Raw genomic sequence first — 12685 nt, forward strand, 5'->3', positions numbered from 1 at the left:
GAGGTGAAGAAACCAATTTTTCTAAGCACCTACTATGTGCCAGGCCCTGAGCCCAACACTTCTTTGATCTCATGTAGTTCTCACAACCTTCTGAGGAAGTAGATGCTATTTTACAGAAGAGGAAAAACAGAAAGTTTCAGTAACTTACTCAAGGTCATGTAGCTGGAAGGTAGCAGAAATGTAACCCAACAAAGAAGGGGAAAAGAGAGGCAGAGATGAGGTGGGGAGGTGGAGACCCCGGCCCAGAATGGGAGAAGGAGGAGAATGAGGAGGTGGCCAGAGAACAAACTCCCTAGTATAGTGTTCAGCCCCCTTTCCCCCATGGCATCATCCCTTCCCAGGCCCAAATGACCCTCTCTGCCTTGCCTCCCTGACCCTCATGGCAGATGGAACTGCTCATTGCCTTCGAGGTCATTGGGGTGACCCTGCACACAAAGGACCTTCAGGTGCAGCTGCAGCTGTCCACGTGAGTGACCTCGAGAAGCCAATCTGGGTCAGGGCTGAGGTGTCCTGGTGATTCCCAGGGTTGGGGCTGAGGTATCCTGAGTCTCCTTCCTATCTCCTGCATTCCCTCCACAGGTCAAGTCACCAGGACAACCTGCAGCCCATGACCCTGACTCTGCTGGTTGACTACACTCTCCAGGCCTCGCTCAGCATGTGGGTACTGCTCCGTCTCCCACTGCACCCCCAGCCTGCTGTGCCTGAGCTAGGGCTCCACTTCCCCTAGGTCATTCCTTCCCCTAACAAGCACTGCCACTATCATGATTATTCTTATCATTATTCCGCTATAAAGCAGGTAGAAGAGGAGGAATCAACAACCCTGGGGCTAAGTGTTGCTCTCTACCATTTCTTCCGAGTTCATGTGCTAAGGATTTTATATACATCATCTCATTGACTTCTCACAGCAGCCCTTTGATGTAGCAACTATTATTTACTCCATGTTACAGATGAGGAAACTGAGGTTCAGAGAAGATAGAAAAATAACTTGCTTGAGGCCACACAGCTAGTAAATGGCGAGCTGGGGTTTATACCCAGATCTGCCTGATGCCCAAAAAACTGTAGTTAACCAGCCTCGGCACCCACCCGCTCTGCAGGGCCCCAGGCTCCTGTCTCCCTTTACTCCAGAATCTTTCTTACCTCTAGGGTGAATCACCGGCTACAAACTTTCTTTGGAGGGACAGTGATGGGTGAGGCTGGCATGAAAACTGTGGAGGACGTGGGAAGCCCCCTCAAGTATGAATTCCAGGTAAGGGAGTCTGGACTAGGGTCCTGTGCTGGGGACTCCTAGGAAGGGCGATGGGATTTTTTTTTTTTTTTTCTGGTTCTGGGGTCTGAGGGTGGGAGGGTTGGGAGTTGGTGAGATGGAGGTAGTTTTCCAAGAGACAGTGACTGTGACACCTCTTGTGCCCACAGGTGGCCCCAATGGGCGAGGGACTGGTGGCCCTGGGGACCCTGGTCCTAGGTCTGGAGTGGCCCTATGAAGTCACCAATGGCAAGTGGCTGCTGTACCCCACGGAGATCACTGTCCACAGCAATGGGTCCTGGCACTGCCAGCCACCTGGAGACCTTGTCAACCCTCTCAACCTCACTCTCTCTGTAAGGACACCATCAGGGATCTCCTATTTGCATCTCATTTGCATTGCATCTTATTTGTATGCTGCCAGGCAGAGATGCCAGTGTCTTCCCCACCCTCCTGTCATAGCCCTCTGGGAGCCTGACTCTCCCCCTGCCCTTTCCCCCTTTCCCACCTCTGCTCCCACTTCTTCCTCTGCCCTCCCAGCAAGTCACTTCTTCCCTCTTCAGGATCCTGGGGACAGGCTGCCATCTCCACAGCGCAGGCGGCGACAGTTGGACCCAGGGGGAAGCCAGGGGCCCCCGCCTGTCACATTGGCTGCTGCCAAAAAAGCCAAGTCTGAGACTCTGCTGGTGAGTGGCCAGAGTGGGGTTGGAGAGGATTGTGCCCACTTCATCACAAGGTGCATGGGCACCAGGGGGCACATGTAGCAAGGGAGATAGGTGCTACTGACTGGGAGATCCCAGTCTGATGATGTGATCCCTGCCCTTGGGAGCCTTTAGATAGAGTGGGGAGATTCCTCTGCTGCCCTCAGAGGGTACCCCACCCTGATGGGGGAGCATTCAGTACAGTGGACCAAAAGAGGAGATACTGGCTCTGTCCCAAGGAGCCCCAACCTGTGTCAGGGATAGAGCTGCTCAAAACCTTGGACGTCAGGGCTGGGGAAAGGAGAGGGGCAGCAGGAAGTATGGGACAGGGTGGTGAGTCTGGTGCAGGGCGCCCTCTGTAGGAAGGGAGAGAGGAAGCAAGTTGAGGCCTGGCTGGGTGGAGAGGTAGGAGGTGGTGTCCTGGGGGCAGGGAGCTGGCATGAGCAAAGACTCAGTGTGGGAGGGGGCTGGGAAGGGGGTGTGGGGGTTGGGTCCCGTTTATATGAGCAGGGACCAGATTTCACATTATATATGTTCCTGGCATTATGTGAGCTTGGCCCAAAGAATGTGTCTTAAACATATGGGGGTGGGGATGGGGGAGTGTACATGAGTTAAGGGATGAGGTCAGGCCTCTTTGGGTCACCCAGGGGTGGGACAAAGCCTGGGAGGGGTCAAAGGTAAGGAATGAAGCATGAAGCTTCTGGAGACTTAGACTTTCTCGTGTCTTGTGTTCCATGCCCAACTCAGACCTGTGCCACTGGCCGCGCCCGTTGTGTGTGGCTGGAGTGTCCCATTCCTGATGCCCCTATTGTCACCAACGTGACCGTGAAGGCACGTGTGTGGAACAGCACCTTCATTGAGGTCAGTGCCTAGGTCTGGAGCTCTCCACTGCCGCTGACCCAGTGGGGAGAGCAGGGTAAGGCCAGGGTCACAGCAGAGCCGCATGTGTGTGTGTGTGTGACAGTGTTGTGTTTTATGCATGGTTGTATGTACCTGTCACTGTGTGCCACGTCAGTGTTATGTTTGTGTGTCTGTGTGTGGATGTGTACGTAATGTTATTCTCCAGCCAAAAGGATCTTCTCTCATGTGTCCATTGTTCTGTCACATGTCCATTACTTTCCCATGTCCATGCCTTTGCCCATGCCTTTGTTCCTTTCCCCTGGAATGCCGGTTTCCCCTCTGTTACCTCTGTTTGTAAACTCCTATTCAGTCTTCAAGGTCTCCATCAGATACTGTCAGTGAGATTCTTTGTGACTTTTCCTGCTGAAGATGACCTCTCTTCCTCTGGATCCCCACAGAACTTTCTCAGAAGCCATGCATGCCACTTACCACGCTCACCTCTGGGTTGCAGTTACTCATGTGCCAGCCTTCTCATCCCACCTAGACCACACCTTTTCTGTGAATGACTAGATTATCAATCTTTTCAGCTATGGGGGCCACATGGTTTCTGTTGCAGCTACTCAAGTCTGCCATTGAAGCACGGAAACTGCCATAGTCAAATGAATGGGCATGGCCTTGTGCCAAAAATACTTTATTTACCAAAGCAGGTGCTGGGCCAGATTTGGCCCACAGGCCTGACCAAGACTGTGACCTCCTTTGTCTCTGCTGTCCCTAGCATCCAGTACAGGACCTGATGCACAAAAGAATGAAGAAGTGAATGAATGATGTGCATTTGTGTGTGGAGGAGAGGTGTGGCTAGCAGATCTTTTGGGGATGCTGCTCCAGGATGCTGCCTGGTGGAGGGTGATGGCGGAGGGGCTGAGGATCAAGAAAGAGGCTCAGAGAGGATTCAGCTGCTTCTGCCTTCTACTCCTTCCTTCCTCCAGGATTACAGAGACTTTGATCGAGTCAGGGTAGATGGCTGGGCTACTCTGTTCCTCCGAACCAATGTCTCGACCATCAACATGGAGAACAAGACCACGTGGGTGAGTGAGCACGTAAACGAAGACAGCAGTGTCTGGCCAGGCCATGAGAGCACAGGGCATCTTTTCAGAGTGTGTTGACACACATTAAGTATGTAGTTCTCAATCTTGGCAGCATGTTAGAATCATCTGGAGGACGTTGTCTGGACTGTACCCCAGAGCAATAAAATCTGAGTTCTTGGGAGTGGGACCCCAGTATTGGTTTGTCTAAAAGTACCCCCAGGTGAATTCTAATGTGCAGCCAGGCTTGGGAACTACCATTTTAGCTTATTTGATCTGCATAGGGCTGGGATTGTAGCTGTATTGCATGGCTGAGGAAACTGAGGCCCGGAGAAATTAAGTGACCTGCCCAAAGTGGCACAGCTTGTCAGAGGCTGGAACCTGGGCCTTCTGATCATCTCACCCATTGTCACATCCACTGTGGACATGGGAGCTTCTCGCCACAGGCAATACAGGGAGAGCAGCAGGATAATGAGGCAAAATGGAAGTTCACCCATGAGAAACTGATTAATATTTGCAGGTGATGTGATTGTCTACATGGCAGAAAAGAGAAGCAACCAGAAAGTGATTAGACCCAGTAAGAGAGTTCAGGAAGTTTCAGAGCTCAAAGCAATATCAAGATACCAAAGTCCACAGGTTTCCTACATGCTAGCAATAGCCAATCAGAAATATAGCTGAAAAGATTCCATTCAAACTCACCACTAGGATTGTACAGCATCTAGGAATAAAGATAGAGTAAATGTGCAACAAAAACTTGAATAATGGATGGGAAAGAGTCAATATTATCAAGTTGTCAGATTTCCCAAATTATTCCAGTCTCAGTAGGATTCAGGAAACTTGAAAAAAATGTTCCCATACTTGATAATAAGTTACCTATAGAAGAACAAATACGACAAAATTGCTAACAATTTGTTGTAAAAATGATATAAGTAGAGATACATATAGACCAGGCATGGTGGCTTGTGCCTGTAGACCCGGCTACTTGGGAGGCTGAGTCTGGAGGATCGCTTGAGCCCAGGAGTTCTGGGCTGTAGTGTGCCATGCCAATCGGGCATCAGCACTAAGTTTGACATCAATATGGTGACCTCTCAGGAGCAGATGACCACCAGGTTCACTCCAAGGAGGAGTGAACCAGCCCAGGTCAGAAATGGAGATACATATAGGGAGATAAATGGAGGGTTGTTAAATGTGTTGTAGTACATTTCTGAAAAGTTAATATCGTATAGACAAGGTGGAGGAAGGGCCAGAATGATCAATGGAACAGAATAGAAATTTAGGTTATGATGCAGATGGCATTTTTAATAGTGGAGGAAGGTAGATTATTAAATAGTGTTATGAGAACACATTTAGAAAATAAAGACAAAAAGTACATTTGAGTTAGACGAAATATTTAAATGTAAGAATTAAAACCTAATACATCAGAATAAAATACAGAGAATAATTTAATAGTAATCTTTAACTATGGGCAGAATGAATTATTTTACTAAACCCAGAAGTCATGCAGGAAGAATCTGGCAAAATAGATTGACTATATGAAAATTTAAATCTGTATAACAGCAAAAGAGATGGTAAAGAAAGTAAAAAGGCAAATAATATACTGTTTTTAAAAAAAGTTTACAGCATAAATGACAAAGTATTGATAGATATTTTGAAATACATGAAGATTAAGGGTATAAAAAGTCAGTATACATAGGGTGAAATACAAATGTTCAACTTACTCATAGAGAAATAAAAATCATATCAACAAGATATTTTTTGCCTATCGGATTGGAAAATGTTAAAAATAATAGTGCTGTCTGGTGCTGATGAGATGGAGGGAAATGCTATTGATTAGAATGTAAATTGGTGCATTCTTTTTGGAAGTGAATTTGTCAATATCTATTAAAATTTAAAATGCCCATCTCCTTTGATCCAACACATGATAATGTATCTTAAGAAGCTAATAGGACAAGTATGCAAAGATAAATATATGGGGATATTTTAGAGCAGTGTTTATAATGGCAGAAAATTGGAAACCATCTAAATGTCTTTCAGTAGGAGATGTGTTCAATAAATTAAGCTATTTTTCCTACAATGACTTTGTAGTTGTCAGAAGAGATTAGGTTGGTCTTTATCTAATGACATGGAAAGATGATATTGAGTGAAAAAAGAGGGCTGGCCATTTGGCTGAGTTACAGCACAGCCTTGTAACACGAAGGTCATGGGTTTGGATCTCTGTACCAGCCAGCCACCAAAAAAAAAAATAATAATAATAATAAATAAATAAATAAATAGAAGCAGGTTGCAGAAGAGCAAGTGCAGTTTGATCCCATTTATGTGGCTCATATGCATTAAAAAATGCAGAAAGAGACTCAACAAAATATAAAGAGACATTTACCAGAGATCATGGAGATAGTTATTTCTAGAGAATAAAATTACTGGAAACTTTTTTTTTATATCATCTGTATTTCTAAAAAAGAATAACCAAAATAATTTTTAAAGAAGTAAAAATCACATATAGTCAGAAAAAAACTTATACACAGGCACACACACATATCTCCATTGTAGGGAAAGAAAAAGAATGGTCCTATATGCTATGCATTCTTTGGAGTTTGTTTGGGTTTTTTTGGTAAATATTTATGGAGTGCTTGCTGTGTAGCAGTTGTTGATCTAAGCAAGTCACTCATATTAAATACATTTAATCCTCCCCAGCAACCTATGAGGTAGGTATTATGATCATAATCAACATTTTACAGATGAACAACAGAGAGGTTAAGTAACTTACCCAAGGTCACACAGCTAGGGAATGGCACAGATGGAATCGAACCCAGGTAGTCTGGCTCCAGAACCCGTGCTTTTTGCCCCTCTGCTATACTATGAGATAGTCATTATGATCCCCTTATCAGACAACATGAAATGGAAATTCAGAGAGGTGAAATTACTTGGCTAAGGTCACACAGCTCATCAGGAATGGAACTGATACCCAAGCCCAGATGTATGGCTCATAAACCCGTACTGCAGGACACTTCCCAGATCTGAGGCTACTCCTCTGGATCCAGGTCTGCAGGTAGCAGCAGCAGGCAGACGGGTGGACCTGCTGATGTCAGTGGGCCAGGCAGAGCTTTTTCTAGTCCCTGGGTGACCCCTACTGGCAGTAAGTCAAACAGCAGGGCCCTGGGCCCATCTGGGACAAGAGGGTGAGTATGGGGCCTCAGGGGGTGCACAGGCCTGAGTCCCTTCTCTCCCCTCTGCAGTTCTCTGTGGACATTGACTCTGACCTAGTGGAGGAGCTGCCAGCGGAGATCGAGCTGTGGCTGGTGCTTGTGGCCGTGAGTGCAGGGCTGCTGCTGCTGGGGCTGATCATCCTCTTGCTGTGGAAGGTTAGGACCCCCAGCCCGCCTCTGGGACTCCCACTCTGGGACCTCCTGCCAGCAGACTCTCACCAACCCTCCCTTCACCCATGTCTCCCCCTCACATTCCTCATTTCCATGTCACCCACACCCTTGCCCTGTCCTCCCCACCTTCTCCCCAGTGCAGTCTCACCCCTGCCTGGGTTAATGGGGGAGCTGCAAGCTGGAGAGGGGAGCCCAGGAGCTCCGGCATCTGGCCACACCACCAAGCTGGGGCTGGATTCAGGCATCCAGGCTCCCTAGCCCTAACCCCAGTCCATGAGTGCTGCTGGCAAGGACACCCCAGAGCCCCCCTGATGGCCCCTCCCCACCTCCTCCCCTCCGCAGTGCGGCTTCTTCAAGCGAGCCCGCACTCGCGCCCTGTATGAAGCTAAGAGGCAGAAGGCGGAGATGAAGAGCCAGCCGTCAGAGACGGAGAGGCTGACCGACGACTACTGAGGGGGCAGCCCCCCGCCCCCGGCCCACCTGGGTAACGCGGCCTCCGCACCCTCTTCCCTGAGCCCCACAGCTGGCCGGGGCCTCTGACTCTGTCCTGTCTGCTCCTCTTCCCTATGGGCCCGCTCTGCCCTCACCCTGTGCCCACCACCACTGCACAGAGCAGGCCGCCCTGTCCCACTCCCCTTCATCCTCTCTGGGCTGGCTCTCACCAGCCTCCCTCTGGGCCTCTTAGGGGCTTGGGAAAAAACCCTCCCCCAATCACTCTGCTTTCTAGGGATTGGAAATGGGTTAGAGCCAAGGCTAGGCCCCATCTCTATAGGCCACAAGATGTATCCAGAATGATTCTACCCCCAGTCCCACCCCCAGGGAAGGAGGGGATGTGTAGAGTCCTTCCTGCGGGACCCACTTTCCTCCTGAGCACCTGCCCCAGGAAAACAAACTGACAACATGGTCATCAGGGCGGGTCACTACCCTTCCTGGCCATTCCGTCAGCAGTCTCTGCAGCTGCCCTTCAGTCTCCATCTGCCTCTTCCTCTCCTCTCTGCCTTCCTCAACTCCTTCTTCCTCTGGGGCCTGGGGTGGGGAACTTCATCCTCCTGTCTCAGTGCAGGGAGATGGGGTGTGTTTCAGTCAGGGGTCCTGGCTTTGAGGACCTCTGGGTGGGGGAGGAAGAGCTGGGTACACCTTTCCCCGGCTCAAGGGCTGGATGCTGACACTCTTTCTCTTCTCCCCCAAAACTCCAGTGTGACTTCTTTAAGCGCACCCACTATTACCGGATCATGCCCAAGTACTACGCAGTTCGGATCCGTGAGGAGGAGCGCTACCCACCTCCAGGGAGCAACCTGCCCACCAAGAAGCACTGGGTGACCAGCTGGCAGACTCGGGATCAATACTACTGATATCCTCTCTGATCCTACCCCCCGCATACCCCAGTGTCCCCTCTTTTCCTATTTATCATAAGTTATGCCTCTGACAGTCCACAGGGGCTGCTGCCTTTGGCTGGCACCAGGAGGCTCAGGCACACGCACCTCTTCAAGCACGTGCGTGTGCTGTCTGGCCACGGGCATCTCCTGCAGGAGGGCTGGACCCACGGACCTTGCAGTGCCAAGCACACTGCAGCCCTGTGCCCTGGACACACGTGGGGTCCACCGCTTGTGGGCTGTGCTTGTGCACCATGGATGGTGTGTGACATGCTATGTCTCAGCCTCTGCCTGTGCCAAAACCAAGCCAAAGGGCCTCCACCAGGGCCAGGAGGAAACAGCCCCCCAGGTGGTGACACCTCGCCCTTTCACACTGGATCCATCTTGAGCCATAGTCACTGGATTGACTTTGCTGTCAAGAGTAAAACTACTCAGAGGGAGCAGCCCACTGGGCCCCCGGCTGTGGCTCCCCAGCACCCACGCCAGACAGCGGGGGGTCCTGCCTAAGGTTGTCCAGGGGGTATTTGTATGACCTGGCATGCTTAGACTCAAGGGCAAATGAACTAGAAAGAAGGTCCCCACAATGGCTTTCTTTCATGGATCTCTGTGAAGCCTCTCTTCTTAGCGACAGACTGAACTATCAGGGGGTGCAGCCTGGAGGAACAAAGACAGACAATCTACTAGATAGCCTGGACGTGCTGTGTTGGGACTGCCTTGGGAGCATGACAGAATCCTCCTGGGCCACACAGATGTTGGAAGGATACAGAGGAGATACGACTTCTGACCCACCACTACCATCCAACCTCAGAAGGGCCTGGAAAGACCCTACAAGACCATGGAGGGAACGACACTTGAATGTAGAACAGAGAGGGGGGCCCTGGCCCTGCCCCATCCAGCCAGACCCCACTTTGTCTCCCCCAAACCTCCCCCACTGGGACCATGGGTTGGGGGCCTAGAGGTGGAGTTCTTGGTCTTCCTTGGCTTTCAGAGCCAGCCTGGCTCTGCTCCCTCCACCATGGACTGGGTCCTGACATCCATTGCAGAAGTTGAGGCTGGTTCCAGGAAACCTCTCTTGACCCCTGCCTGTTGGCAGACCCACTCCCCAACCCCTACCCCTTCCATGGTACTGTAGCAGGGGAGCTCCTCCCCTCCTTGTGCCTTCTTTATATATAGGCTTCTCACAGCGACCAATAAACAGCTCCCAGTTTGTACATGCCGTACCTGCCTCCATCCACCCCCGCCCCTTACCAGCCCTAGTACAATCTGGATGCATAATGACATCATCCAGCTGACCCCTAGGTGGACAAAGCAGGCCTGTGGTCTTGCAGGTTTGAGGGTGAAGATCTGTGGAGACACCAGCCTCTGCTCTCAGGGATGCTCCTGTCTAAGGGATGGCCATAGACATGTAATTGATCCGGAACATATGAGGGAAGAGACCTGAACAGACTGGATGGAATCCAAAAGGCTTCTTGGAGGACAGTGTGCTGGCCCTGGGGAGGAGATGGGGAGAGGTGGTGGTGTGCAGGGTCGGGAAGAGGCAGGAAGCTACTTTGCTGTGGGAGCAGGTTGTCCCTGCTGATAATGGAGGGAGGCTGGGTGCAAGACTGGAGAGCTGGGGGCCCTGTGCCAGTGGCTGACTTCAGATAAGTGCCTGCTTTTCCGCCTCCATTTCCTCATCACCACCCCAAGGCACCATGATGAGGAGATCAGAAGGTGCACCAGTGACCCAAGGCTACAAAGACTGAAAGGTCACGGTGTCCATTCCGCAGCCTCTAGGCAGGAGTCCCCGGAGCCCTAGTCTTTTGGAAGTTCCTCAGGAGTGTCTTCAGTACTGAGCTTAAGTGGCCACATCATTTGTTTCTTTTTTGTTTTATTTCTTTTAGTTTTTCTTCTTTTTTCCTTTCTTTGTTCTAGCCACACCACTGGGATCAAGTCCTTGCTTTGCATACCGCCACTTCCTGGGCTTCCTGGAGCAGCTTCCTCCTCTGTGCTAAGGTTGTCCCTTCCACACAGGTCTAGGGAGCGGAGCAAGGCTGTCCTCCGCATGACTTCTTTGACTTAAATTGTGGCACAGGTCCTTCTGTTAATTTTCCCCAAGGCTACATAGGACCTTTGGCAAGACCACTGAAAGCTGGAAATTACTACCCGGAGAAACCTAGAGGCAGATCCCAGATTCAACCGCTCTCAGAGCCCCTGCACCCAAGCTGTTCTGGGAGCCCCTCTTGATGTCTGCCTGGGTGTCTCCCAGCTCCTCGTCGTGGCAGCAGTCTGACCTCCACTCTCTCCTCCAGGGCCCACCTCACCTCTCTTCCCCCACCTCGCCCCCTTATTTTCTGTGCTGGGATGTTCCTCTTCCAAGGATGATTGACAATGTAATGTCTAATTCCCCCCAGGAAAACCCCAGCCCCTACCCGGAGCTGCCAAGCTCTCAGAACCCAGTGATTGGAGGCCTCACTTGTTTTCCACAATCTGGGATTAATGGCACAAGTGGATTGTCAAAGCCCAGCTCAGTTCTATCCTTACAGCCAGTTCCCGCTTAAGACAAGAGGGTTTTAAAAAAAAAAAAAAGACAAGGGGTTTACACATCTCTCTGGCCAGCTTCACAGGCCCAGCCCCCGGTCTCCTGTGAGCTGCTGCTTGGACAAGAACACACACATGCACACACACACCTGAGAATAAGAAGTCATTTTCAGGATGAATTCAGCTGCACTTTTATGAAGTAACTGGCAGAGATGCAGTGATGCCCACTATAAAATGACCCTCTACAACGCCAAGCTTCTTGAGCTCCTTGGAGCTGTAGTATCTCCAAACTCTATTCCAGAAGAGGGTCTTTGCTCCTGCATCACTTAAAAGGACCCATCAAGGTGATTCTTCCCCTTCTCGGCACATGGTGGGATCGTGCTTCCTGGGCCCTCCTGATTGGATGAAACCATGTAACTAATTCCAGCCAAGGAGTTGTGAGCAGGAAGAAAGTGGATCACTTCTGGGCTGAAACATTGCTGGTGTGAAACCCTCCCAGTTTTGTTTTTTTTTTTTCCCCTGCTCTGCTGTAGTGGAAGCCTGTATTGAGATAAAGCTTCTGTCAGTCTGAGTCCCTGAGAGCCCCCCGACAACCAACATCGTACATGTAGTGGGACATCTGGGGATTTTGAGGGGTTTTTGTTACTTCAGTATCACCTAATCTAGCTTGCTTGATACACTACATGCACCCCACTACTGTTACCACCCTGCAGCCATTTCTGCAGAAGGAATTTTTTTTCACAGAAGGAATTTTTATCTAATTATAGAGCCCACATTATGGAAGCCTAGATCTAAGGTGAGGATCAAGGGAAATAACTTTCGCTCTCCTATTCCTCGCCTCAGAGGTCATGGTCTTTTCCTTGTTACTTTCATTTTGACAATAATTGTAACAGCTGCCATTTATTGCTCAGCACAGGGCTAAGCTTTTTATATACAGTCATGTATCGCTTAACGACAGGGATATATTCTGAAAAATGCATCGTTAGGAGATTTCATCAGTTGTGCGAACATCATAGAGTGTGCTTACACAACCTAGATGGTATAGGCCACTGCACACCTAGGCTCTATGGTATAGCCTATTGCTCCTAGGCTGCAAATCTGTACAGCATGTTACTGTACTGAATACTGCAGGCAACTGTAACGTAATGTTAAGTATTTGTGTATCTAAACATAGAAAAGGTACATTAAAAATACTCTTATGGGACCACCATTGCACTTGTATATGCAGTCCATCATTGACCTAAATATTCTTCTGCAGCACATGAGTGTATAACATCCCATATACTCTTCTAGGCACTTGAGCACTGCACTCACCAACATCACCAATCCCTCCTAATTGCTAGCCCCAATGGAAGTTTGGTGGAACTCCCTGATATCTCTGTGGCATGTCTCCCTGCCAACTCCACCTTCTTTGTCCACCCTGTCCTCCCTGCTATGTGCCAGACACTGTGCCTGGTGCTGGAGGTAGAGCAGTGAGTAAGACAGACACAACCCCTGTCCTCATGGAGCTTAAAGCCTAGTGGGGAAGACAGATCAGACAGCAAACAATTACCAC

General features: G+C 49.8%; 1 protein-coding gene across 1 annotated transcript in view; it reads left to right on the top strand.

Annotated features, from left to right (window-relative positions):
* The window catches only part of ITGA3 (integrin subunit alpha 3), a 29567-nt gene extending 19746 nt beyond the window's left edge, over positions 1-9821 (top strand). Inside the window, exons 17-26 of the mRNA XM_063109567.1 lie at positions 387-466; positions 580-657; positions 1144-1246; positions 1414-1596; positions 1804-1926; positions 2689-2802; positions 3768-3866; positions 7097-7222; positions 7580-7721; positions 8434-9821. Coding sequence (XP_062965637.1) covers positions 387-466; positions 580-657; positions 1144-1246; positions 1414-1596; positions 1804-1926; positions 2689-2802; positions 3768-3866; positions 7097-7222; positions 7580-7690 — 1017 coding nt within the window. The 3' untranslated portion in view covers positions 7691-7721; positions 8434-9821. The remainder of the gene's footprint in view (positions 1-386; positions 467-579; positions 658-1143; positions 1247-1413; positions 1597-1803; positions 1927-2688; positions 2803-3767; positions 3867-7096; positions 7223-7579; positions 7722-8433) is intronic.
* The last annotated feature ends 2864 nt before the right edge of the window (positions 9822-12685 follow it).

Source organism: Cynocephalus volans, chromosome 10 (genome assembly GCF_027409185.1).
Source record: "Cynocephalus volans isolate mCynVol1 chromosome 10, mCynVol1.pri, whole genome shotgun sequence".
In the NCBI taxonomy this organism is placed as follows: domain Eukaryota; kingdom Metazoa; phylum Chordata; class Mammalia; order Dermoptera; family Cynocephalidae; genus Cynocephalus; species Cynocephalus volans.